The 24,000-nt window shown below is 43.4% G+C and overlaps 1 protein-coding gene across 3 annotated transcripts; it reads right to left on the bottom strand.

Moving 5' to 3' along the window:
- Positions 1 to 1,767: 1,767 nt before the first annotated feature.
- On the bottom strand, positions 1,768 to 23,885 carry TBC1D9B (TBC1 domain family member 9B). Of its 3 annotated transcripts, none has more exons than XM_048319422.1 (22): positions 23,700 to 23,885; positions 21,315 to 21,425; positions 18,363 to 18,481; positions 17,130 to 17,358; positions 16,206 to 16,464; positions 15,345 to 15,552; positions 15,000 to 15,212; positions 14,699 to 14,860; positions 13,968 to 14,118; positions 13,405 to 13,619; positions 12,542 to 12,659; positions 11,536 to 11,821; positions 10,748 to 10,877; positions 9,476 to 9,574; positions 8,704 to 8,772; positions 7,682 to 7,922; positions 7,328 to 7,393; positions 7,103 to 7,174; positions 6,636 to 6,686; positions 5,502 to 5,549; positions 4,970 to 5,076; positions 1,768 to 4,201 (listed from the first exon to the last, which is right to left on the bottom strand). In XM_048319422.1, exons 1-22 carry the CDS (start codon positions 23,815 to 23,817, stop codon positions 3,509 to 3,511), a joined length of 3,765 nt encoding a protein of 1,254 aa, XP_048175379.1. In that variant the 5' UTR covers positions 23,818 to 23,885; the 3' UTR covers positions 1,768 to 3,508. The 3 variants fall into 3 exon arrangements, with proteins under 3 accessions (XP_048175379.1, XP_048175380.1, XP_048175381.1); XM_048319423.1 differs by having other exon boundaries at positions 6,636 to 6,668; XM_048319424.1 differs by lacking the exon at positions 6,636 to 6,686.
- Positions 23,886 to 24,000: the final 115 nt, after the last annotated feature.

The raw sequence follows: 24,000 nt of genomic DNA, 5'->3' as shown, positions 1-24,000 counted from the left end.
CCGGGCAGCGGCACCGAACAGCGACAGCGGCACCGGGCAGCGGCACCGAGCAGCGACAGCGGCACCGGGCAGCGACACCGGGCAGCGACACCGGGCAGCGACAGCGGCACCGGGCAGCGGCACCGGGCAGCGACACCGAACAGCGACACCGGGCAGCGACACCGAACAGCGACACCGAACAGCGACACCGGGCAGCGACACCGAACAGCGGCACCGGGCAGCGACAGCGACACCGGGCAGCGACACCGGGCAGAGACAGCGGCACCGAGCAGCGACACCGGGCAGAGACAGCGGCACCGGGCAGCGGCACCGAGCAGAGACAGCGGCACCGGGCAGCGACACCGGGCAGCGACAGCGGCACCGGGCAGCGGCACCGAGCAGAGACAGCGGCACCGGGCAGCGACAGCGGCACCGAGCAGCGACAGCGGCACCGGGCAGCGACAGCGGCACCGAGCAGCGACAGCGGCACCGGGCAGCGACAGCGGGCAGAGACAGCGGCACCGAGCAGCGACACCGGGCAGAGACAGCGGCACCGAACAGCGGCACCGAGCAGCGACAGCGGCACCGGGCAGAGACAGCGGCACCGGGCAGCGACAGCGGCACCGAGCAGCGACACCGGCATCGGGCAGCGACAGCGGCACCGGGACGGGCTCTCCGCTCTCACCACCCAAACACATCAAGCCACCCGCCGGAGCCCCCTTCCCGAGGGCAGACCCCGCACAGCTTTGCTGGGCCGGCTGGCGGTGCGTTAACTTCGTGTCTGCACCTGCATCGGCACCGGTCAGGTTTGCACCTAGCTGGAGATGTGCTGGTCTGTGTTATATTAAAAGTAAGTATACAGAGAAATAAGGAAAGGGGGAGAGGGGGGAGAAGAGGGGGAAAAAGAATAGGGGGAAAAGAAGGAAAAAGAAGGGGGGGAAATGGGGAAAAGAAAGGTGGGGGAAAAAAGGGAATACAAAGAAAGGAAAAAATAGAGAAAAGGAAAAAAGAAAAAGGAGAAAAGAGAAAAAAGAACAATATGAAGAAAATAAATTAAGAAGAAAGAAGAAAAAATGAAAGAAAAAAGGAAGGAAAGAAAAGAGTACAGTCACACCAAGTCCACTTGTTGGGAAATATACCAAGTTTAAAATTTTTTACATAACTTTTATCAGGGGTTTTGTTCGCCTTTTCCCCAGGGGAAAGGAATTTTCTTTTCAAAGGACTGTTTCATCACTCAAGGCGTGATGAGCTTAACATCTCAACAGACTGGGAGTAGCACAGAAGATACACAGAAGATAATGACCATTAACGACCATCAGCTCCCAACATCACCCCTGGCACAGTCAGCGAGACCTGGTCCGGAAAAGACTGATAAGAGAACCAAGGAATGAGGACATTAGCATCGGAGGCAAAGAAATCCATAACCAATAAAAAAACAAATACTAAGAACTGTGTAACTTGGGACCAATGAACACTGAACCAATGAATTTCTATGGGTTTTGACTGTACTGAGTGTCTGAAAAATCTAGTAAAGAGCCATGTGTCATGGAATGATTTTCTCTGCACACCTGGGCTATGCGTGGCTGAAATGATTTCTGTTGCACATCCTGGCCAGAACAACATCCTGGCCAGAATAAAGTAATGCCTTGATTCTCTAACACTAAAAATGTTGTTGGAGAGTTTTTGGTTTTCCCACAGTTTTGGTAACACACTTTTTCTGATAACTGGGTAAAGAACCAGCAATATTCCATGAGCTCAGAGAGAAATAAAAGACAGCCAAATAACCTATAGGATTCTGATTCATTTATTGTATACATGACGAGTAAGACAGACAGTGTAAAATCACATGTATTATTTGTACTTTAAAAAATTACAATAAATTACTGAATAATTAGTAAAAGCAGTTTTACTAATGGCTGCTCTCCAGTGATACAGGACAGAGGAGGCAGAGAAATAAGAAATATGTACCAGCTGTGAATACAGACCGAAAATGTCACAAGGATGAATTAACACTGAGTAGCACACCAAGTAGTGTTAAATGGGAACATCCACATGTGTCCTTCCTACCTTTAGATCCCAAGTGCCAGCCAAAAGCTGGATCAAACCTTGCCTTCAGTGCAGGCTCTGTTCTGGCCAAGCAGCAGCATCTCTCGCCCTGCCCCTGCAAGGCCACTGCCTCTGTGCTGAGACAAGTCTGTCTGTAGTAACAGCATTACTTCTCCTTCCTTGGAGAACACACCCTGCTACCAGAAGGGCAACTCATAGTTTCCTCTGGTTTTAATTGATTTAGAAGAGCACACACTCAGTCTCCCAGTTATTTTGTCTCTAACTGGAATGAGCTCTGGTATTGAGGTTTCCCATAAGGGGCTGCTGGCAGAGCCACGCTGCTCTAAATTCTTCCCCTTTAGGTACAAATGCCCTTGGATGTGCAAGTAGTTTCTAAGAGCATGTCCATTGCTAGACTCTCAAGAAAGGAGACTGAGCAGCAGCGGGTGACACAATGCTCCTGCACAACTTCCAGCCCCAAGCATTTGTGAGGGCTGACTGACCGGAGTATTCTTACAGGTCCTCCTAAAAACTGGACCCATCACTAGCTAGGAAAAACAGAGAATCAGCAATAAATAGTAAACATACTGACAGGGAAAGTCCAGCAGACCAGTGAGCCACTGCCCTGGAATGCTGAGGCTGATTCACTGACTTCTATTTTAGGAACTTACTCCCTCATTATAACCATCATGAGCCCATTGATTGACTCAGTATCACTTCTGCACTGAAGCCAAGGAGCTTGTGGCTTCCCAGACAAACTAAAACCAATGGCTTTCAAAGAAATAGAAGAGCAAATGCTAGAAAACCAGGTTTGCCTGAAAACTCCTGAATTCTGAAGGAGAAAGTAAGTGATCAGACACTATGAATATGCCAAATCATATGTGAAAGAAATCTGCAGGTCTGAGCAATATCTGTGTTTAGATCTTAGGGTGCTGGGAGCAGTGGGGCATGTTTGCTTTATAGCTGCTGAGTCACAGAACATCTTACAAGAACTTACAAGATTATTTATAGGTCAGAGTCCTACAGCACTTGACTACACTGCAATAGCTCTCGGACTGGCAGCCAGAGGTGAGCATGGTTTCAAGCCAGGCTGCATCTGCTGTGCAAGTTACCCAGGAACCTACAGCAAACAAGGGCAGGCAAGGAGCAGTTACTGTCTGAAATAAAACTTCATTGAAATAAAAGATAGCAAAAGGCAGACATGCATAATTTATGGTGGTAATTCTATATGTCAGGGGCTATTAGGTTCTAATGGCTCTCAAGAATGTAAAACTAATTCTCTCAGCCAGAGTAGCCAAAGAAACACCTACACAAAACAGTCACTGTCAGAAGCCCCATATCAATTGGATTCTATTGTAATTGTGTAGTTACTGGTCTCTGAATAAACAAAAAAAACCCCAAACAGAAAATACCAAACCATCTTGCCATCTGCCACACTATCTTCCTGTTTTGTCTCCCAAAGACAACTCCTGCTTTCTTGATTTCACCCTGACACAGAGGAAAGTTCATAGTCACTGGATGAACTGAACTGCCTCTCTACCTTCTTCTGATCCTTGATCTTTTGGAGAATGTTGACTTTTTTCTCAAAGTAGTTTACAAGGGCTGTTTCTGTCAGCATGGAGGCCAAGATCTGCTCGAAGGAGATGGACCAGTCAGTGTCAATGGTGCTGCCATACCTGGCAGCCGCACTGCTGCCTTCACAGCCAACCAGCACCGTGTCATCTGCGATGTCTTCGCACTGCAGGGAGCCTGTGCTGACCATGGAGTAGGAAGACATGGACATATCATCTTTGGTTTCATCATCTGATAGCAGCTGTAAAGGAGAGCCTTGTCCTTCCCCTGACCCATCTCCTAGAGTGTGGTTTTCCTGCTGTATTTTTTCAGGCAGAGCATCAACGCTGGCTTTGTCCTCATGGTCAGCTTGGGGTTGCTGCTCTACTGCTGAATTCTGACTCTGTTCAGATGTTGGTGACTCCTCTTCACTCACAGGATCTTGGATATTGTTTGCTTTGCAGTCTTCAGACTTCCTCGCGGGCCTGTTGGAGAATTTCTTCCCAACTTCCCCAATCCGCAGAAGGAGACTGGCCACAGTGGCAATGGCATGGTACAGCTCCTGCTCCACAGGGTCCTCGCTGAACATGTTGTAAAGGGTCTTGCATAACTCTATGAACTGTTCCTTTAAAAGACAAAAACCAAATAATCATGTATCAGGCTGAAAAAGTTGTCAGTGGCAGATGAGGCAACAGGGACCATTTCAAATGACTCATTGCTTATTTGCCTCCCCACTAAGTTCAGAACAGTCTGACACAGGCAAACTCTCCCCTCTCTGTTGCAGCTAAATTGAGACACAGCTGGCAATTTAATGTGGTGGGTTTTCTGCTGACAGATGAACAGAGTAGTCACATATTCACTAATGCTAAGAAAACCTGAAGTTTTACGTCTATTCTGCTACTCTTCTGTGGTCAGCTTCTAAGCATTTCTGAACTGGTTTAAGTAGCACCCACCAAGGAAATTAGAGACTGAAAAGATCACGGCAGTCATCTGACTCTCTCTTCTGTAACCACATTCTTCACTTTCCACCAAGCAGCTGTAACTCGAAGCAACACAAAACCAAAAAAGCTGAACAAGTTTCTGTGACTGATGGCATATTTGAAACATCCTGCTCTGGAGGGAAAACACAGAGTGCAGTTCTTATAGGAAAAACTGGTGTGTGAGGCAGAGTGAATCCACTACATTTGACTGGTTGATAAAAAGCAATTTGTCCATATCCACTGCACAGCTCAACAGAAATGTGTGGAATTAGAGGTTCTAAAGCTCACCAGACCAGAACAGCAGGGAAAACTATGGGCAAGTACTGAACATGCTGGCACAATGGCTGCACATACTGCAGAATTCCACTAAGCTGCCAGTGATCCAACTGGAAACCTTCATATTCCCTTCTTACCTGGCTCATTTTGGGGAGATCTTTAATTGTTTCTTTCTTGGATTCTTTTTCCTTGGCCCACATTCTTAGGTAGTATCTGTAGTCCTGTGGACTGGTACCCTTCTCCTCTGCAAGGCAAGAACAAGCCACTAGTCAGGTGGTTTATGGTTTCAGACTTTCAAAGCAAAAATCAGGCTTGAAGAAGGGGTTATTGACAGCCCATGAAAGCATCTACCAGGAAGACTGCATTGTTTACTGCTGGTTTATCTGATCCAGCTCAGTAGAGCAAAAAATTAAACAGTGCTGCAGCAGCTTGACTTCTCACAAGTGAGCTGACAACTTACCCAACATGATTTACAAATGCTGTGATCTTGGTATGTAAAAGAGTCGGAGCAGTAAGGCATAAGGGATACTTATTTCTCAGCTCACCTCCTGCTTTACCTCTGTCCACAAGGGACACTTTGCAAGGTCTCTTTGATCAGCATAAGACAACGAACAAGTCATAATACGAGAGAGATGAGATTAGAATGTGGTCTATTGATGATGAAATTACCTTTTTCTGGACCATTCTCATTTCTCCTTCCTTTATCTTCTTGGGTTTCTAAAAATTATGGAATTATAAAACAATTAATAGCTGATTTTCAGCAATAAAACACACAAAGAACTTAAGACAACTCAATATACAAATTAAAATTATACAAGAGTACATTTAATAGAAGTTACATCTCACACTCCCATATCATGGTTAGAGGAGTGAACAGAACAGGATGGAAGCAAGAGGCTGATGGGATGAGATGGATAAAGAGCCGCACTCAAAAAGTGGGTTGAAGAGCTGAGGTAGAGGGCAGAGGTCTTAAAAGAAAGCGTGAAAACACAGATATGAAAGATAGCAAAGCAATGTGATGGCTTAAAGACAAGATGTTCAGTCATCCAAAGCAAGATAATGAATGGAAAAAACCCAAACCACTACTGAGCACATATGTGACTAATGCCTACACTCCCAATCATTCACTGCCTGAACTGACATTTTGGGAGCAATTTGCAGTCCAACTTCACGAACTTCACTTCTGGTTCCCTATATTGTCATTAGAGCAAACAGGAAGTCTTGGTTCAACTCAGACTGTTAAATCAGCCACCTACACCAAACTGCACAACTACCTCTTGTAGTACTCAGATTTTTTGGAGCATCATTGTATTCTGGTAAATATTGAGCATGATTGACATACTTTGATCTCCTATCTGACAATCCCCAATGTTGTATTTTAAGAAATGCAGTAAACTGGTCTACCAACAGTTCGGCAATTCAATGGCATGCATCCTTATTCCTTTAAAATGGAAGACTGTGGAGTAGGCACAGGAATCACCTATCCAGGCCAGCAAGCCTAGTACCGCCCCCCCCCCCCCCCCCCCGCCTCGTTCTGAGCTTCTTTCTGACCACCAGTTTCTAGGATGAGATGAATTCCACTGAAAGAAGCCAGAGAAAACCTATTTTGACCAAGGCTGAAACTCAACAGGCAGAATATACTGAAAGATATTTCATTACTTATAGCACTTTATTAATAGTGACAGTGTCATGAGAGAGGAGCAGCAGCAATAATTTCAGAGTATTTACATCAGCACACTGGGCTGGCAGGTGGTATCAGCACCATAGCCATGCTCAATGCATGCACATAATCCATGGACTGACCTTGAGACTCACAGTGCAGGCAGATATCCAGCTCTGAGACAAAAGGAGATACTTGAGCAGCAGAAAAAGGGGTTGAGGGGACAATATCCCAGATAAAACAGAAGAAAAGGTCAGACATAGACAGACACAGAGAAGAAAACAAAAACAAGAAGAGAGACAATGAGACTTGCATGAAAAACCTAAATCATGGTGGGAGACAGGGCCTGGTGAAAGCACACTGCTCCTCCTCAGCAGTCTGTGCCCATGCTTCAGAGCATGCTGTATCCTGCATGGAACTGGCACTGAGGAGTTTTAGCTCCAAACTTCTTCCCCATCATGCAACAAAGACAGTGAACTCAAACACACTGGCAATCCTAACACACTGCCAGCACGGGACCATGCCTTGCACAAAATCACTGTTCAGAGCACATGGATCTATGCTGCAACTCCTGCCTAACTGAGAGGTAAAGGCAGCAGTGTTGCATTACCTTCTGTTGTCACATCCTCTGTGAAATAACTTGTGGCCTCCAAAGCAGACTCTGTCTCCTCTGGATTCAGAGCTGTATTCACACAGAAGCAAATGTTAAGATCTCTAACCTAATTCAACAGCAGTGCAACCCACTTCATTAGCAAAACTCATGAGGCACCCCATGTCAATTGATGTCAGAGCAGCCCGTATTCAATAGCAGCAGTACACAGAAGCAGTCACTCACCAGGAGGCAGGTGCAGTTTGTAGAGTACTTTGAGTTTTTCTGTGAGGTCACCATGGTACATCCCACCTGGACAGAAAAGAAAAAAGTTAAGAAAAATAGCACTTTAATGATAAAGAATCAGCCTCTGCTTACAGGTTCAAACCAGAATGAATTCCCATACAATGACTGCTCGAAGTCCTGTGCAGAATCAATAATGAAATCCACACCAAAAAGGCATATTTTGTCCAGCTTGAGGCTTCCTGTCATCCTCCCCTCACGACAGTGAACACACCATTATCTCCTTTTAGTTCTCTTCTTGGAAAAGGACAGACACATTTTTTGCAGCACTCCATTTTCTCCAAAAACACCACTTACTCATTCCTGTCACAAACTCCTTGAAGTTGATGAGAGAATCCCTGTTCTCATCCAGGAGGCGGAAGAGCCGCCCTGCCAGCACAGGGGTATGTGCCCCACAGGCCCAGGGGGTGAGGCTGATGAACAGCTCCTTGAACTGCTCCATGTCTATGCGATACTGCTCCAGGTAGGGCAGGCTCTGGTCCCGGCGGGCAGCAGCCGCACGGTTATTCCCCCAGTAACAGCTCATCAGGTACTTGGCCTTTGGACAGAAAGGATTAACAGAGCAGATTATGCTGCACCACAGGAGTGGAGACTGTTACAGCTCAAGAATAGCACTGAGGGAGCAAAGAAGAGACATTTCAGGGAACACGTTATCTGCCTTGTTATTCCCAGTGTTACTTCACTACAAAATAATACGAAATGAAGGAAGAGACAGAGATTCCAGGAAAAACACAAAGAATAATTTAAAGTGAAAAATTCAAAATATGATTTCAGGTTTTAACAAAATGACATTCAGGCTTTATTGCAAAGGGAGCATGCCGGTTTTAGATCTAAGCCTCTCTTTCTGAGTCTACAGCAGAGCACAACTGAGTTTGGTAAATGACTTTGGTAAATGCACTTGGGTAATACCATTCTTTTAAAAATACATATGCTGACAAATAGAGGCAAAGCCCTTAAGTAATCTTGTCACAATTACAGATGAGGTCAATGGAAAACTTGAGAATAAAAATTGAGGTACAGTCAATCCTAGTTCCCCATTCTCAGTGCTACATGACATTCCTTTTCATTGGTTCCACAGTTTCTTTCTGAGTATTGTTCAACTACTGTGGATGTGGCTTGGCCACCTTCGGGGGAAAAAATTAAAAATAATTAATCAGATAGTAACAGGGCCAGTCCTACTGGCACCATGCGTAACAGAATGCCACATCAGTTTCTGATACGTCACATTAAGAATTAAAGCAAAGTCATTGCCTCCCTTTCAACATACTTTGCTATTTGTGTCACAACATTCTTCCTCACTCTCAAGAAAGGCTTCTTACCTTGAACACTACATACAGCTCTTCTAGTTCTTCCATAGAGAAACCAATGTCACCAGACACAGCTCGGACCTGTAGTTACAGGCAAAACAGAGTGAACAATTTACTTCAAAAAGAAAAGTTAAATACAACTCAGTGAAAAATCTGTGTAACATAGAAGAGAAGAAAACAAGTGCAAGGAGATATGACACAGAATGGGAAGGAAAACATCACCATTCTAATACCCCTGGAAACCAATCAGGAAGGCAGTTTGCAGTCAAGCAGAAACTGCTGACGTTTTCAGTAGTTTACTGTGCTTATTTCCTGTTTGTGTAGACCTGACTGAGCAGACTGTGTTGCCCCTCCTCCTGTTTTTATCTTCAAAGGTTTGACTTGGGTGCATTAAAGAACAACACTGATGAGAAACACCCTGATGAGATTCTCCACCTAGGACATGGGAGATAACAGCAATAAATATGGACACATCCCTTTGGCCATGAACCCTTCAGTAAAATTCCCTAATGAACTCTCTAAATGGCAGTAAAATAATTATCTGCTAGCAAGCTTTTCTCAAAGATTCCAGGCAAGCAGTAAAACAGACAGCATTAGGCAGGGGAGACTATGTCAAGGCCTACAGGTGTTTTTTCCTCTCTCTCCATGCCAAACATCTCATTCAATCATTCTTTCAGTCACTTAAAACTTGGTCTGCTACAGCACGAAGTTTCTTGATGCTCACAGCAAAACACTTTCCATAAATCTGCCATTTGGTAGCTCATTCATTCTGGGAGTCACATACCACACTCTTCTTGGCTGTATCCTCCAGAGACTGGATCACTTTCAGCCTTTGTTTGAAACGCATTTGTTCAATGTCATCTGCCTTCAGATTGCTAAATTTCTACAAGAAAGGAAGCAGATCAGGTCAACATCATCTCCTGAAGAGAGAACAACCAATCTTCAATTACGCATTCTTTAACAAGTGTAGTATCCCCTCAGAGATGACCTAATACCACCACTAGAAGCCTTTTACCAGCAGCAAGATGAGAAAAAACTTGAGCTCCATTCCCTATTCACTCCTGTCCTGCAAGAGAAATAATTCAGAGTTCATGAGAAATCCGACATCAGAGGTCTCTAGAGAAAAACTGAAAAAGGATCTGTCAGGACTGACAGAAATACAGGTCCTGTACTGTGGCAGAGATAAGAGAACAGACAGGTTGTCATTCCTTCCAGCCCTGTCTTTTTTTCCTCTAGGACGCCCATGAGATTCAGCCAGAAACACCATAGTCAAGAAGCTTTTCTATGGACTAGGTCACACAAGTAATATGAATTTGGTGACACTCTTTTATAAAAAGAAACCAAGAACAAACAGAGATGGCAGATTTGAAGAAGCAAACAAAACACCCAGGAAAATGACAGCTGCCTGAGTGTGAACAGCCAGAAGGGGATGGGGTGAAAAACAGGAGATAAAGAGGGAAACGATTCCACACTTAGCAGAGAATAGCAGAGAAGAACTGCCAAACACCAGTTCTTTCACCTGTGTTCTCTCCATCAGTCAAAAGCAAATTTCTTATGAGTTTGTGCTCAGTGTGAATAATGAGGAACACCTCTATCAGTGCAGAGGTATTTTAACAGCACTGGCACCTTTCTGGGGTCACCCTCCTATTACTATAATGTGGATCACAGAACAGGATTCCCATTCATGGGAACTGGGATGCTTCCATGTTTCTGCAGAGAGCTTCACAATTTTTACCCTGAATTTCCCCCCTTAACTCCCTAGCACTAACAATCCTCAAATAGAAATAACAATGGAGACTTTTTTGACAAAGCAGGAAGAAATCTCTAGTCTGTAACTTTTTCCTTATTTGCAGTCTTCATTTTAGTCCCTCTGGTGTTAGGCAGACCCTTCGTAATCTGCAATAGCCAACAGTGTCAGGTTCTGCTCATACCAAGCAGGTGGAACAATGGCTTCAGCCTGCACTCCTTAAGCACCTCAAGCTATGAACATCGCTCAGAATTTGGCAGCACAAAGTATAAAATGGGATGTTAGGCAAAAACCAAGCCAGAACTTTACCTCATAGGAAGTTTTGATGAGTTCAAAGATGTCAATTTCAAGTGGGGGGTCATCTCCACTGGTCAGCAGTGCGTGCAAGTGGGGAATAGGGGGAGAGACACTCTGTCTGTTAACTACGTTGTCCAAATATCTGTGGACAAAAACGAGAACAGATGCAAGATTCCAGGATTAGTGTCCAGGAAAAGAAGTAATATCCCATATGCATTACTCCCAACTTCTTTGTATCATTAATCTAAACAAGAAGAAGAGTTTAGTTTTTCCCATCTAATCTGCAGTGCTACCCTCAATGTAACCTGGAGTAAAATTGATTTTTATCCTATTTTGGGGGTATTTACTCTTTTTAAAAAGTGGGCTTCTAGTCATATGCTGAAGATCTTACTACACATAAAAGAGATTCCCATTTCAAACAAGCAAATCTTACATTTACTAGACTTGGGAGATATCTGCTTGATAATGTTTTATGTTTCTAGAAGGTGATTCCTGCCAGAATCTATTCTAACTAGTAAAGCAGAATTATTACGTAAATTTCAAATAAACAACCTTTAAGAGTTCAAATTCAAACTGAGATGCAGGAATGCATTATGCTGCAAAACAGCCTCAGAAGTATGGGATTCCTCCATAGCTGAGCCAACAATTAATTTCAGCTGTTGCAGAAAGCAATAGCAAGCCTCTCTGGAGCTCAAGTTTCATCTTAGAGTGTTAACTGTGACCTGCTATTAGGTAGAAAGAGATGATGACTAAAAGGCCACTGTAACTATTCTGTTATAAATAAGAACAGTGAATGGTACCTGCCCAAAATAGTCATGGCTTCACCTTCATCACAGCACTGTAATAACTTCTCCATGTTGGCATCAAGTATGGCCAATGACACCTGCAGGATAAACTTGATTCCCTCATAGAAAAAACAGTCGACAATGACCACGGCACTCTCAAAGGGCATCACACTGAGGAAGAGAGTGAGAAACCAGGAAAGGGATATGGTGGAGATCACTCCCAGGTCCTGCATCTTTTCTGACAGCTGTGGAAGATACTCTCGTGTTAGTTCTTCAAAGATGCCTTGGTCCACTAATGCACCTGAAACAGACAAACGAAACAATGGTAGAACTCAAAATGGTGGTGTCATGGTACCAAGCTAAGCAATTATTAAACAAAACAGTGTGAGATCACTGAATTTCATACAAGCCTCTGAACATCATAACTAAAATTAAGACATTAATATTTTTCCCTGTTCTCAATAAAACCAATGAGACTATTCCTACATTGCAGAGCATACACACACAGAGCCTCTCAACACAGAACCTCTCATTAATTTGTGCATTTGCCCTGAATGAAGGGGCGGAGGATTACTGATACTATGGTATTTACACCAAACTATACTCAATTATACAAACCAACTTTAAAAGCCCATGAAGTGGTGCTTTCACTAACCTTTCCTGAGAGGCTGTTCCAAAGATTTAACACATCATTCAGATGCCTCCAGATGGGGAAAACTAAAACGCAGTAATTTTCTGCTAGATATGCCTCCTTACTGCCAGTGATCCCTCCTGATACCAATTTTTAGTGACTTCATCTTCCCTGTTACTACAAGGTAGTACCTACTACCTTGAAGGCCTGTAGTGTCTCTTCCTATGTCTCCATCACACCCCTGCCACCTTAAAAGGAACAGAGTTGTGCTTCATTATCTTCAAAACGCATCACATTTAATTCATTCTGAACAACAAAATGCTCCTGGGAGATGCTGGTGCAACCGTAGCTGAAAATCCAGGCTGCAGCAGGAATCTGACAAGGACTCACCCACTACTCTTGTGTTGTAGTAATCTGGCAACATCCGCTCGCACAAAGCCACCAGGAGCCAGAAAGCCTCTTCCTCATTGCAGTACAGCAGCAGCACCGAGGTGACAATGTTCATGGCCTAGGAGCCAGCACAGCAAACAAACAGGTGCAGGGGAAAAACAAGGAGGACTTCATGAAAGCTCTGCTACTACAGACCAGCTAAACTTAAAAGCATGAATACAGCAAACTGTCACTAAGAGTCATATCTATTTCCAGCTTCTACTGGTATCTGAGTCAATAGATGACCTTAAGCCAATTTTTCTTCCTGTTTTCAGTTCCTCTGTTCATGAGGCAGCAAATAATTTGATGATCTTGTGTCACGCACTTTCAGTAAACAACATGAACAAGAATAATTTTCAAAGTCTTCACAAAAATCTTTGTAAGAATTTGGTCATAACAGAACAACATTACAAGAACCTGTAACACCATAGCAATACACAAAATGAACCTGAATTTCCATCAAGTTGTTTCACAAATCAGCAAATGGCTTCATTTTCAATATACTGTCCGTGTGCAACATCACTTATTTGATTTAATTGCTCCTTTTAATGAAACCAGATGTTCTTGCTGAACTACGTAAAAGCTCTGGCAGGAAAACTATTAAAGACACTGACATTACATCTAACAGCAATGTGAAAAGTCTATTTAAATACTGTGTTCAAAGGATATTTAAGAGATGATGCAGCATAACTTCTTTCCTACTTTCTCACCACTACATAGACAGCATGAAGAAAAAACTTGAAACTAAACAAAAAACTGCAGAAAAAGTCCAAGTCAATCATGGCCACTGTGTAGGAGTAACAAGCCTAAGACTTCTTTCCTACCTGACAGTACCCAATTGTTGGATTTCTGAATGCATAAGCTGTTAAGACTCTCCGGAGGGCAGCAATTCCCAACTCATTTTGGAAGGCAGGATGTTCTGGCATAGAGCGGTGCAGATCTCTCTCAATTTCCTCTGTAGCGAGATTGTACCTTCCCATTGACTTTTCTACAAGATCTGTATAGTAACCAGGATGAGTCACCATCTCATTCCAAGCCCCTGAAATGACAAACAAACATTGCTTTACCTCTGGTGCTTGGAAATACAGATTCCCAGTTTCAGAGATGAGGGAGACAAGAAGCACTGCATGAACTCATGAACTACAAATAGATGTGAAAATATAGCAACAAATGCATCGTTAAATGTTAGAGTCTAGGTGCCAACACTGAAACAGAGACAAAAGACAAACAGCTAGTAGGATAATAAAGAAAGCCACCACAAAGTACTATTCAGATGGAATTAACTTGTCATAAATTTTTTCTGAAATGAGCTACGATTCTTACCTTTTCCTTTGAGATGTGAAGAAAGCTTATTCCTGCTGCCAAAATATGCAGCACAACATCCTACCTGAGAAAAGGAGCCACAGCTCTCCACGGAGATTCTCTGGGATTCCTTTCTGTACCAGCTCCCTCGTCTTGGCAGTGCGGTACATACACATCCCTCGCCCATATTCAAAGAAATGAATGTTCCAAGACTCTTCCTTCATCTTCTCCTTTGCCTTCAAAGGAACAAATATGGCTATTTTAGGGGAATATTTCATTTTTATGTTTGTAGGACAGGTGATTTCTGGATATACTCAGGCCTGCACTTCAGAAGAAAAAATATTGTGACATTTAAAGCCTCTCTTCCTTCTGCTAAAGCAAAGAGTGTATATACTAATCTATCCTGTTCTTAATCAGTTATGACCTTGCTTAAAGTCAAGTTTTTAAAACTACACCTTGCAAATCTCCACATAAATGCAAGCAGAATCATGGATCATGATGAGTAACTAACAAGCAGAGATACCAGTTCCCTGCTTTCTTGCTCTGAAGAAAACTTGTTCTTCAAAGTCATGAACTCACATCCCAGAACACTGGTAACACTCATTTCTCAGCCTCTGGTCAAATATCTCAGGTATGTCAGTACAAACAGAGTAAGCTGACAGTCAAGTTAACTCTATGCAGCACTAGCACTGTGACACACACAACAGTGATACTGAGCAGGGATAAAATACATTTCCATTCTAGAGCAGGCCAGGAAATCAGCAACCTACTGCAAACTATTTAAAGTAAATTGTTTTACATAAAAATATTATTTACCCCTTTGGGTCCAGAGAGTTCCTCAGCATCCCTCCTGAAGAGTTTGAGCAGTCCCTGAGAGGCTGTTGGCACTTGCCCAGCACAGAAGCTGACAGGTCGATGGCTGAGAGCAGACGTGGGGCTGACGGCCAGGGGGCTGCTGGAAGGCAGCTCTGGAACCTCCTGGACAAGAGAACAGAAAATGTCTGAACTCAGGCTCCCTCCTCTGCTCATGGCCTAACAGAGACAGCACTGGCTGGTGACGTAAGGAGCACTGCTCTGAAAAGCTGATAAAAGTTCCTCCCAGCTATTTCCTTAGTACCTCGCTGCTGGGATCAGCCACATTCCACTTCCATTCCCTGTCGATGCTGCAGGGTTTCTTAGATGGTGTTCTCTGCAGGAAGTCAGAGATCCTCTGTACCAAGAAATCCCGGTCTTTCAGATTGGCGAAGAAGAAGGTCATTTTACTCTTAGTGCTGATGGACAGAGGGCTGGGCAAGACACTGGAACTATCTGCTTTCTCAACTATTGTCACCTAGAACACAAAGACAAGGGCCATTCAGATCTAGCATGTTCTCCATTATCCATAAAGCACAGCACAAAAGACAGAAGGACACAAAAGAGAAGAGAGGCCTGTAGTCTTAACATATAGCTAAGAAATCCCCACCTCCCTGAGAGGAATGATGAGATGACAGGCCTCCTCTGCCCTGCTGGCAAAACAGATGTAATTGTTGGAAACAAACATCTGGCCAGGAATATGCATCTTGTTGAATGGTGTCCACAAGGTACAATCTGTATGTCCATCCAGGCACTCATCCTTGGGCAACCGGAAAGTGGCACGGTAGCACTCATTTTTGGCTCGAGCATCCAGGTCTCTGGGGAAAAGTAAAGGGTAGTACCCTGAAGCTTTCTTACTCATTGGAAAAACCCACTCAAGCACTAACGTCAAATGTTCATTCCAATCACAACCTTCAGACTGTGCTGTGTATTCTTAGTATTCCTTTCTCTAACTGAGATGCCACCCCTCCTCTGACTCCACTTTCAGCCTTCAGACATGCCTCCCTGACAAGGTATGTCCTGCAATACAAGATAAAATATGCAAGTGCATCTGCAAAACTGAAATGTTACATCAGATCCTGAAACTGCAGAGAACAGTCGCCAGTGGGAGGATTTATTACAATACAAATCTGTTTCTTTTTATAAATCTTTAACTTCAGACAAAGGGGCTGGTGTAATTTTCTTCCTTCACCTTTTATTTTACATATGAACTTCAGCGGTTTCTAAAAAGTCCTTCTGACAGTGCCTAGCCACGCATGAGAAACACACAAGGGTGTGTGTGAGAATTCAGCTCCAATTTGGGATGGGGAAAAAGAGAGAAGAAGCAGAGGGCTAATGACTGAAATAAGTGATGCAGCCCCTAGAGTGAGAACACCCCAGCAGCACCTGGGAGCTACAAAATAACGCAGATTTATTTTTACAATCCCCTGTTATCTATCTTCTTTTCTCACTGCTGAGAACATATACATACCTTTTTAATGCAGAGATGTTCTTAAGAGGCCTCCTGGGCTTGGGGAGAGACTTATCCTGTAGGAAGCTCTCGTTATCCAGTAGCTGCCGCATCGCAATGTTGGCCAACTGCTCCATCAGCTTGAAAGTCTCATTGATGTTGAGAAACATGGAAAAGTAGAGTTCACTGTCCCTTGTGCTTACTTTAATGCACTCAGGGAACAGCAGTGTAGCATTTTTTTCTAGCTGGGTTACATCCACCCACTGGATCACCAGTGTAACTGAGAAAAAGAATTAAAAAAATACTATTATTACAATTGAGGCAAAACAACAACCAAACAGAAATTAAGGTCAAGCAGCCTGTGAGCCCTCAGTGGAGCAGGATTTCCCCCCCCATTATACATGGACAGTTCTTTTCTTCACAATTTTACTGGGTTCTCCAAAAATACTTGGAAATAACCTTTGGGATTAACTAGACTAGAAATAGTCCTTTTGGAACTGCTTTATCTCCCATCCAGTAAGTGCTTTCAACTACAGTTACTGAAGTTTTCATTCTTTCTTTCCAGCAAATTAGCTTTGGACTCAGGAGTTCAAGCTTTGTAAATACTAGGTCCTGGCAGGTGTTCCAGATAAAACTCATCAAGGTAAAAATACTGCTTGGTTCTCTAATCCAGTCAGTCTAAAATTTGTAAAAAGTAATCCAGTTTGAGTAAAACAGATGTACGACTTGAGAAATGTTTTAAAAAATGACTTGGGCATTCAGTCTAAACAGCACTGAATTGCCTGTGAGAGCAAGAACTGATTTATGTGCTGAGCCAGGCAGAGCTCAAGGATTCCTAAAAGGAAAAAAACCAGTCAGCTTAAAAATGAATTCACACAAAAGATCAACTGCATCAAAAAGATCATGGGAAATGACAGAAACACAACTTGCAGGCTCATAACTCACCCTCTTTGCCCAGCAGGAAAGAGTAGAAACAGAGGTGGTTGACGGTGAGGTACAGCCAGCCCTGCCTGGGGACACGTCCCTTCCAATAGCTGCAGGAATAGTAATTGACCAACTTCTCCACCTCAGGCATCCCAAACTGCTTCCGCATCTTTAGTTCAGCCTCTTTGAATTTACCTGGATCCTCTTCACTTTGAGGCTGCTCATTCTTGTTCTCCTCAGCAATAATGCCCTGAAAGGACAAGGGAGGAGAGAGGAGAAATGGAAGTGAATGTGTCTGCCAACAGAAATAATGTACAAAGCAAAGGGTCACAGCAGTAATCCAGAAGGCACAAAGGAACAGGACACAGCACTTATCAGTCCTCCTGTCATGTCAGAAACGGCAAAGACATGCAGAAAGGGCAGCCAGATACTGTGGGAGTCTGGGATCCACTCCTGAACACATGCCACAAGCACTCATGTTTAATGTTTGACTGAGTTCCTCATGGCTGGCTTGGAACACTTGGAACACCCTGCAGGAGAACTGAAGTCTCTTTTCACTTGCACACATGCTTCTTCAACAGGAAGAAGATCATATGCTAGGAAGGGCAAAACTCTGCAATCTGTCAGATCTTGACTGGCCAGAAGGAAAAACAAATGACCACAATCTCTCTCATGCACAGACACACAGAAGATAGAAAGAATCTGACAGGAGAGCTGAAACAGATGCAACTTCTGCAGTTCAATAAAGAACTGTAGTTATAAGTTTCTGCTTTGGAGGATTTGTGGGCTGGGAATCTGAAGTGTGTTAACTGCACAACCAGCAGACACCAGAGTCCAAAGTCAGTGGAAGTTGGGGTGCAGTTCCTTTACAACCTGGGTGCCTTTCAGACTACTGGCAGGGCAAATACATTGCTTGCAAACTAGAATTCTCTCTCCTCCATCTGTTGCTAGATGAACTCTTGTTAAACATTCTCCCTGCATCAAAGGCATAATTGGCATGGATTTTAAAGAGGTATTATATTTTGATTAGTAGGAACATCCTAAGCAGGCCGTTCCTTGAGATCTACTGCTCATAACCCTTTCCTTTCAAATATATTTGTTCAGTGTTCTGACTGTGATCTGATGTTGACAATGCTGTATGCATTCCATCACATTTCATACCTATGTACGACTGAAAAGGGTAAAAAATTCTTATAACCATCTCCCCATCCTTTCTCAGGACCTGGAAGTTCTTCAGGGAAACATGTCACTTACATGTATCTTGCCCTTGACAAAGGTGGTGATGTCTTCTTCATTGTCAAAGATGGACAGAGTCTGCAGTAAGTTATTCTCCAGCCATTCCCAATGCTTTGTGATCTCTTTACGAGATGATCCTAGTTGAAGGGGAGAAAGATGATGGCAAGAGCAAAGAAAAAAAAATTAGAACAACGCCTTTTTTCCTCCAAGTTCACAGGAAACTAATCATTACTGAACAGTGATTAGGATTAATCACACACACCAACTGTGTACATGTCAAGGATATTTTAGGTATACCAGCATTATGTTTCTAATAAAATGTCCCCACTGTCACCAAGGATAATCAGCACACAACCAACAGATCAGCCTGTTTGCCAATGCACACCAAACACAGCCTTTTTCCCAGACAAAAAGTATTCCTATGTTTCCATCAAGAATCATTCTTTTGATTTCTGGCATTCTAAAACAAAGATAATGAACGACCAGAAGAACCTTAAAATTTCAGAACAACTGGACTTTTTACACCTACAAAGAGGTTCCATTTCCCAGGAGCAATGGTCAGCAGGGAGCCTACAACAAAATATTTATGTCAAAAAGTTCTCTGCTTTCTTAAGTAAAAAATTCTCAGCAAACTTTCTATCCAATGGTTAGTTGTCTTTAACCACACACCTACAACAGTTCACAAAGGATAAGCTCCATTCTGTAACCAATTTAAATAACTTTTCTTTAGAAAGTTGCCTTAATTTCCATTAATTATTTCAAGTATTTGTCTTTTCTTCCTCTCTGTTGATACCTATCACAATACTGTAGACAGAAAAAAAAAAAGCAGAAGAGATAAAAAAAATTCAGTTTTTTTAACACAATAAGAAACATTGTTAAAAGCAGATGAAAAGAAATATTTTTAAATGCAAGTCATAGACATTTTTGTTTCTCTTTGCCATATTTCAGTAAATTTACCTTCTAGTTTCATACTTATGCAGTGGGATACATAAAAATATCATGCCTGTCACTACTCAGTTTCTCTATGAGTACATTTTACCACTGTGTGGTTAATGACGGAAAAGAAGAAAAACAAATGACACAAACAGTTGCCTGGGAGGCAGCTTCAGTCATGAAATCATCTTCACATATTTGTAGCTGGACACCAAACCATAAAAACCCAATGCTAGCTAATCTGAGAATAAAACTAGAAGCAAATAAGCTGTCCTGTCTGAAAGAACTGCAGGGATACAAATTTGGGTTTGTGTGTACAGCCCAATGTGCATGACAACAAAAGTTTTTTCTGTTGCCTCTGCATATAAATTTACTTGACATCTACCACAGCATCTGACAATGTTTCTAAAGCATAAATGATTTTGAGTAATACAAAATAGTTTATTTTAAGGGCACAAAATTACCAATTATAGGATGCTGTGATTGTGAAAAAACCCCACAGGTTCAGCAACAACAGCAGTGGAATAAAGTCTGTGTCCTGTTTTGTTTCATGAGCTGCCAACTCTTACCAAGTGACAGCAGACAAATTGCTAAAATAAGCCTGGCCTCAATAACTGACATCTTTGTAAGAACAACATTAGAATGACATACATGAAGGAGTAAAAGTTTACAATTCCTACAAGGAGGGTTATAAAAACAAAGTGCTGAAGAGCTGAAGCTGCATGTGTGGCCAGATTGCTGCCCACTAGTATTTACACACAGTGAATTGTAAATAAAATATTTCCGTTTTTCAACTAGAGAGCAGTATACATTTTATAACTTTAAAGGAATACCAGTACTCTTACTTTGACAGCAGAATGAGAACCAGATATGATAAAAAAATACTTTGGATGAAGACAACATATTTACTCCAGTAGAATAATTTATCAAACTCCATTTGGGTGTTACCCAGCCTCACTTTTACATGCTGCATTGCTTAGAAGTAACTGAGATACAGCGGGTATCAACTAAAACACTCCTGAAATTGAACAAAATAACTTACTGAGTGTCAAGATACCATAAAATTACAGATCTGCACTAAATATTCTCCTTTTTTCTGTGCAGCTCCTGACCTGCCATTTTGTTTACTGTCTTTCTTAATTCTCTGCCTCCACCCTCCTCAAAAGGGAACCTGAGTTTCTGTGAAACACAGCAACAGCTAAAGCTCTCCTCTGCAGAATTTAAGTAGCTCTGCAAGGGAGAATATTGTGTTGGTTGCCTGGGGAGAAGGTGGGAACAGGAAAAACAAGACATCAGCCTCTGTGGGCTTAGCAAATTATTCCTTCATGATCAGATTTTATGTTTCCACCACAAAGTGAGAAGTGAAGATTCTTATTATAAACGAAGTTGGTCTAACAAATATGTCTGGAGATATTTCCTCTTTAGCAAGTATTAGGACCTAAAGCTTTAATCAAAGTTCATCAACAGGCATCAGACGGTTGCATTATGATATTCTAAAACAGCAGTTACATTTCTCAAGTAAAAGAGGCCAAGGATCCTTGATGTTAAAAAAAATACTATTCTAATACATTTTACAGATCTATATACACATCTATTCCAGGCCAGAAATAACAGAAAAAACATTAACTGGACCAAGACAGTAAAGAGGCTCCCCAAAGAACCTCTGGTACCTTGAACAATGTTACATGTTCCCATCTTGTGCCATGCTCCTGGTAAGTAGGAGCACAACACTCATCATCCCACCAAAACCAGCACATTTATTCCCTGCACAATCTCACTACAACCTTGCAAACACAAGGTACATCTTGGAAGAAAGAAAATTCCTAACATCTGCAGAAACAGAACCTTTTGCAGAGCTTCAAGTTCCTCAATTACAGTTTAAACAACACTGACTTTTGTCATTTCTGGAATCTTCCACTACACCATCAGAAGCTCTCGCAAGTTTCCTGAGCAGTCACAGGATACTCCTATGTGGGATAACTGGTCATCTGAACCATGAGAACAACTCAAATCTAGTCCCCAACAAGAGTCACATACCACAGGCTACTGCCCAGTACACTTGAGAGTCCTGAGTCTGGTGCAGAATGCGGTATGGGGCAACTCTGGCACTGGAATCCAACACTACGTCTAGTGTTCCCACAAGGAGACCTAGGAAGCACAGAGAGAGAAATTACAGCAATGTAATACCAAAATAAAGAACTGGGTTAAGCAAAAGCACAGGATCATCACTGCAGATGCTGATACTCAGAGTCTGTGAACAGCTGTGATGGAAGTGCTGTGGCACTCGATTGAGAACATGAAGATACTGCAGGTAAATTACCGAAAAACCAACTGCAGCCTGTCCTACTGGCAATGGACAAAGTTTAGATGGCAATTAAATGCTTATGAAGCCTCATTATAATCCTCAGCCTTCCTAGGAGAGTTTTCTGATGGAAGTGAAACTTATTTTCCTCTGCGGGGTTTCTGTTGCTAATAGTGATTTTTAAGCCTACCAAGCTAAAAGACACAAGAGTTTTCAATACTGTATCTTTCAGCATCACCACTGCCAACAGCAGATAAGATAACTTGTCCAAATGGAATCAAGTAGATCTAGAAAAACTGGTGCTCACAGGTTTCAGGGTTGTTTCCAGAAGTACTTTGATTAAACAAAGATGTCAGCAACTCAAAATTTGGCAATACAGAAGCAAAAAAAAATTGTATATATGTTAAAGAAGAAAGGAGACACTTCCCAGAGTAAATGCTGATGGACCAGACTTTGCAAAGCAAATCCATTTACTTCAATTAAGTATTTATTTCAATTAGATAAAACAAATATCTAAGATGATACTTTGCTGTGTTATTCTAGACAATGCACTATGAGCATCTTTAATGCAAATTAATTTTGCAACACACTCAAGGTTAAAAGTTCTCTAGTATTAGAACTTGGAGAGGGAGCACGGTTGCTCCTTGGGCTCTGTCTTTGTGGGGGGTCTGGTCTCAACTCCCAGCTCTCATGGTTCGGGTAAGCCTGTGCCAACCGTACTCATCCCTATCTGATTCTTTATCAAGAAACATGCCACTTCCGCTGCCTTATCTCTCTTGGCTATCTATGTAGCAATTAGCAAATTAAGAATATACCACTGAGTGTCCTTCCACTGAAACATTATCCACAGCAAGCCCATGTGACAAACCTAAACCAAACAACTATGTATCCAGCACAGCAGGATCTATTTGGGCTCTGGGTTTCTTGTGTAGTTTTAGGCAGGATAAGGATTAAAAGTTAATTTTGAATCCTTCCTATGACAATACTGAAAGTGTCAAATATTGACACACAGACCGGTAATGAGATGTTTAAAGAACTTGAGCCTGACAGCAACTTAAAACACTCTTCCAGCTCAGCTGAACATCCCACTCTAACCCTGAGATGGCACGGTGCACCTGAACAGTTCCTTAAGGACACGTGGCTTTTAACCTCCAGGAGCTCTGAAGAAGACTCTCACTGAGCCACACTAGCTCAAAAAATAAACACAGCTCAAAGCTTCAACCCATTGGGAACACATCAGTTTAAATGTTCCGAGAATAGCACCAGGCATCATTTCTTCTTGGAAAAAAATGGAAAATTGTAGAATACAAGTACAGGCCTATATGCAAAACTGCACAAGTTATGTGATATCAAACAGAGCAGTTCAAAATAATTTTGAGCACTGTGAAAAGATGAATTATGTTGAGGATGTTTATCAGATGCGCCATTTCTGTAATTTGTCTAACAGGGCTAATACATGACACTGGCTGGGTGTAATTCATAGAAGTAAAATGCATATTTTTGTAATTCACATAACTGAAAGCATTCTGCACATAAATGGGGTCTTTAAAAGTGAGGGGATTTGTTGTTGTTGTTAACATTGTGCTTTGGTGACAGTCATGTTATTTTAGCAGTTTATGTCACAAACACGGTTGTCCCCCACACAGAGGGGTATCCACTGGGCTGGACCCACACAGCTTCACCCCCGGCCCGTGCACAGCACAACTTCCATACAGCTACTAAATATAAACCACGTCTTATTGTCATCCTCTACATCTTGAAGAAGCACATACACACACAAAATATGCAAATAAACCACCTTAATAATTCAAGGCAACGCGAGCAGGGCTGAGAAGCCATTTTTGACAGGGGAAGAAGACGGTCCCAGGCACCCCGTCAGTTATGCGAGCTCCCCGGCAGCAGCTCCCCGGGCCTGACCGCTGACAGCCCCGGCTCAGCCCCGGCCGGGGGCGGACACAGGCCCCGGGCGGACACAGCGGCCGAGGGGCTCCGGGGTCACACACAGCGAGGAGACGGGCGGAACGCGCCTCTCTCCCCCCGCCGGGCCCTCCCAGCCCCCGCCCCGCACTCACGGACCCCGGGCCGGGCCGGAGCCTCCCCGCGGCCCCGCCGCGCCTCACCCGTGAGGCCGCCCCCTTTGCCGTGTCCCCGCCGGCGCTGGAGCAGGAAGAAGGGGTTGGCGCGCTCGGTGACCCACAGCGCGCCGGCCAGCAGCACCTCCTCGGGGCCCAGCCACATCGCGGCGGGGCTGCGGAGCGGCGCGGAGCAGAGCGGCCCGCGGGGCTGGGCTGGGCCGGCCCGGCCGGGGCGGGAGCGGCGCGGGGGGGAGCGGCCGGGCCGGGTCACGGGGCCCTCACCGCGCCCGCCGCCACGGCGCCCTCTGGCGGCCCGGCCCCCTCACTGCCTCCGCAGCGCCGAGGT

This window comes from Corvus hawaiiensis, chromosome 15 (genome assembly GCF_020740725.1).
Source record: "Corvus hawaiiensis isolate bCorHaw1 chromosome 15, bCorHaw1.pri.cur, whole genome shotgun sequence".
Classification (NCBI taxonomy): Eukaryota; Metazoa; Chordata; class Aves; order Passeriformes; family Corvidae; genus Corvus; species Corvus hawaiiensis.
Note: the sequence above shows the minus strand (reverse complement) of the source record. Positions and strands in the feature narration are given on the sequence as shown.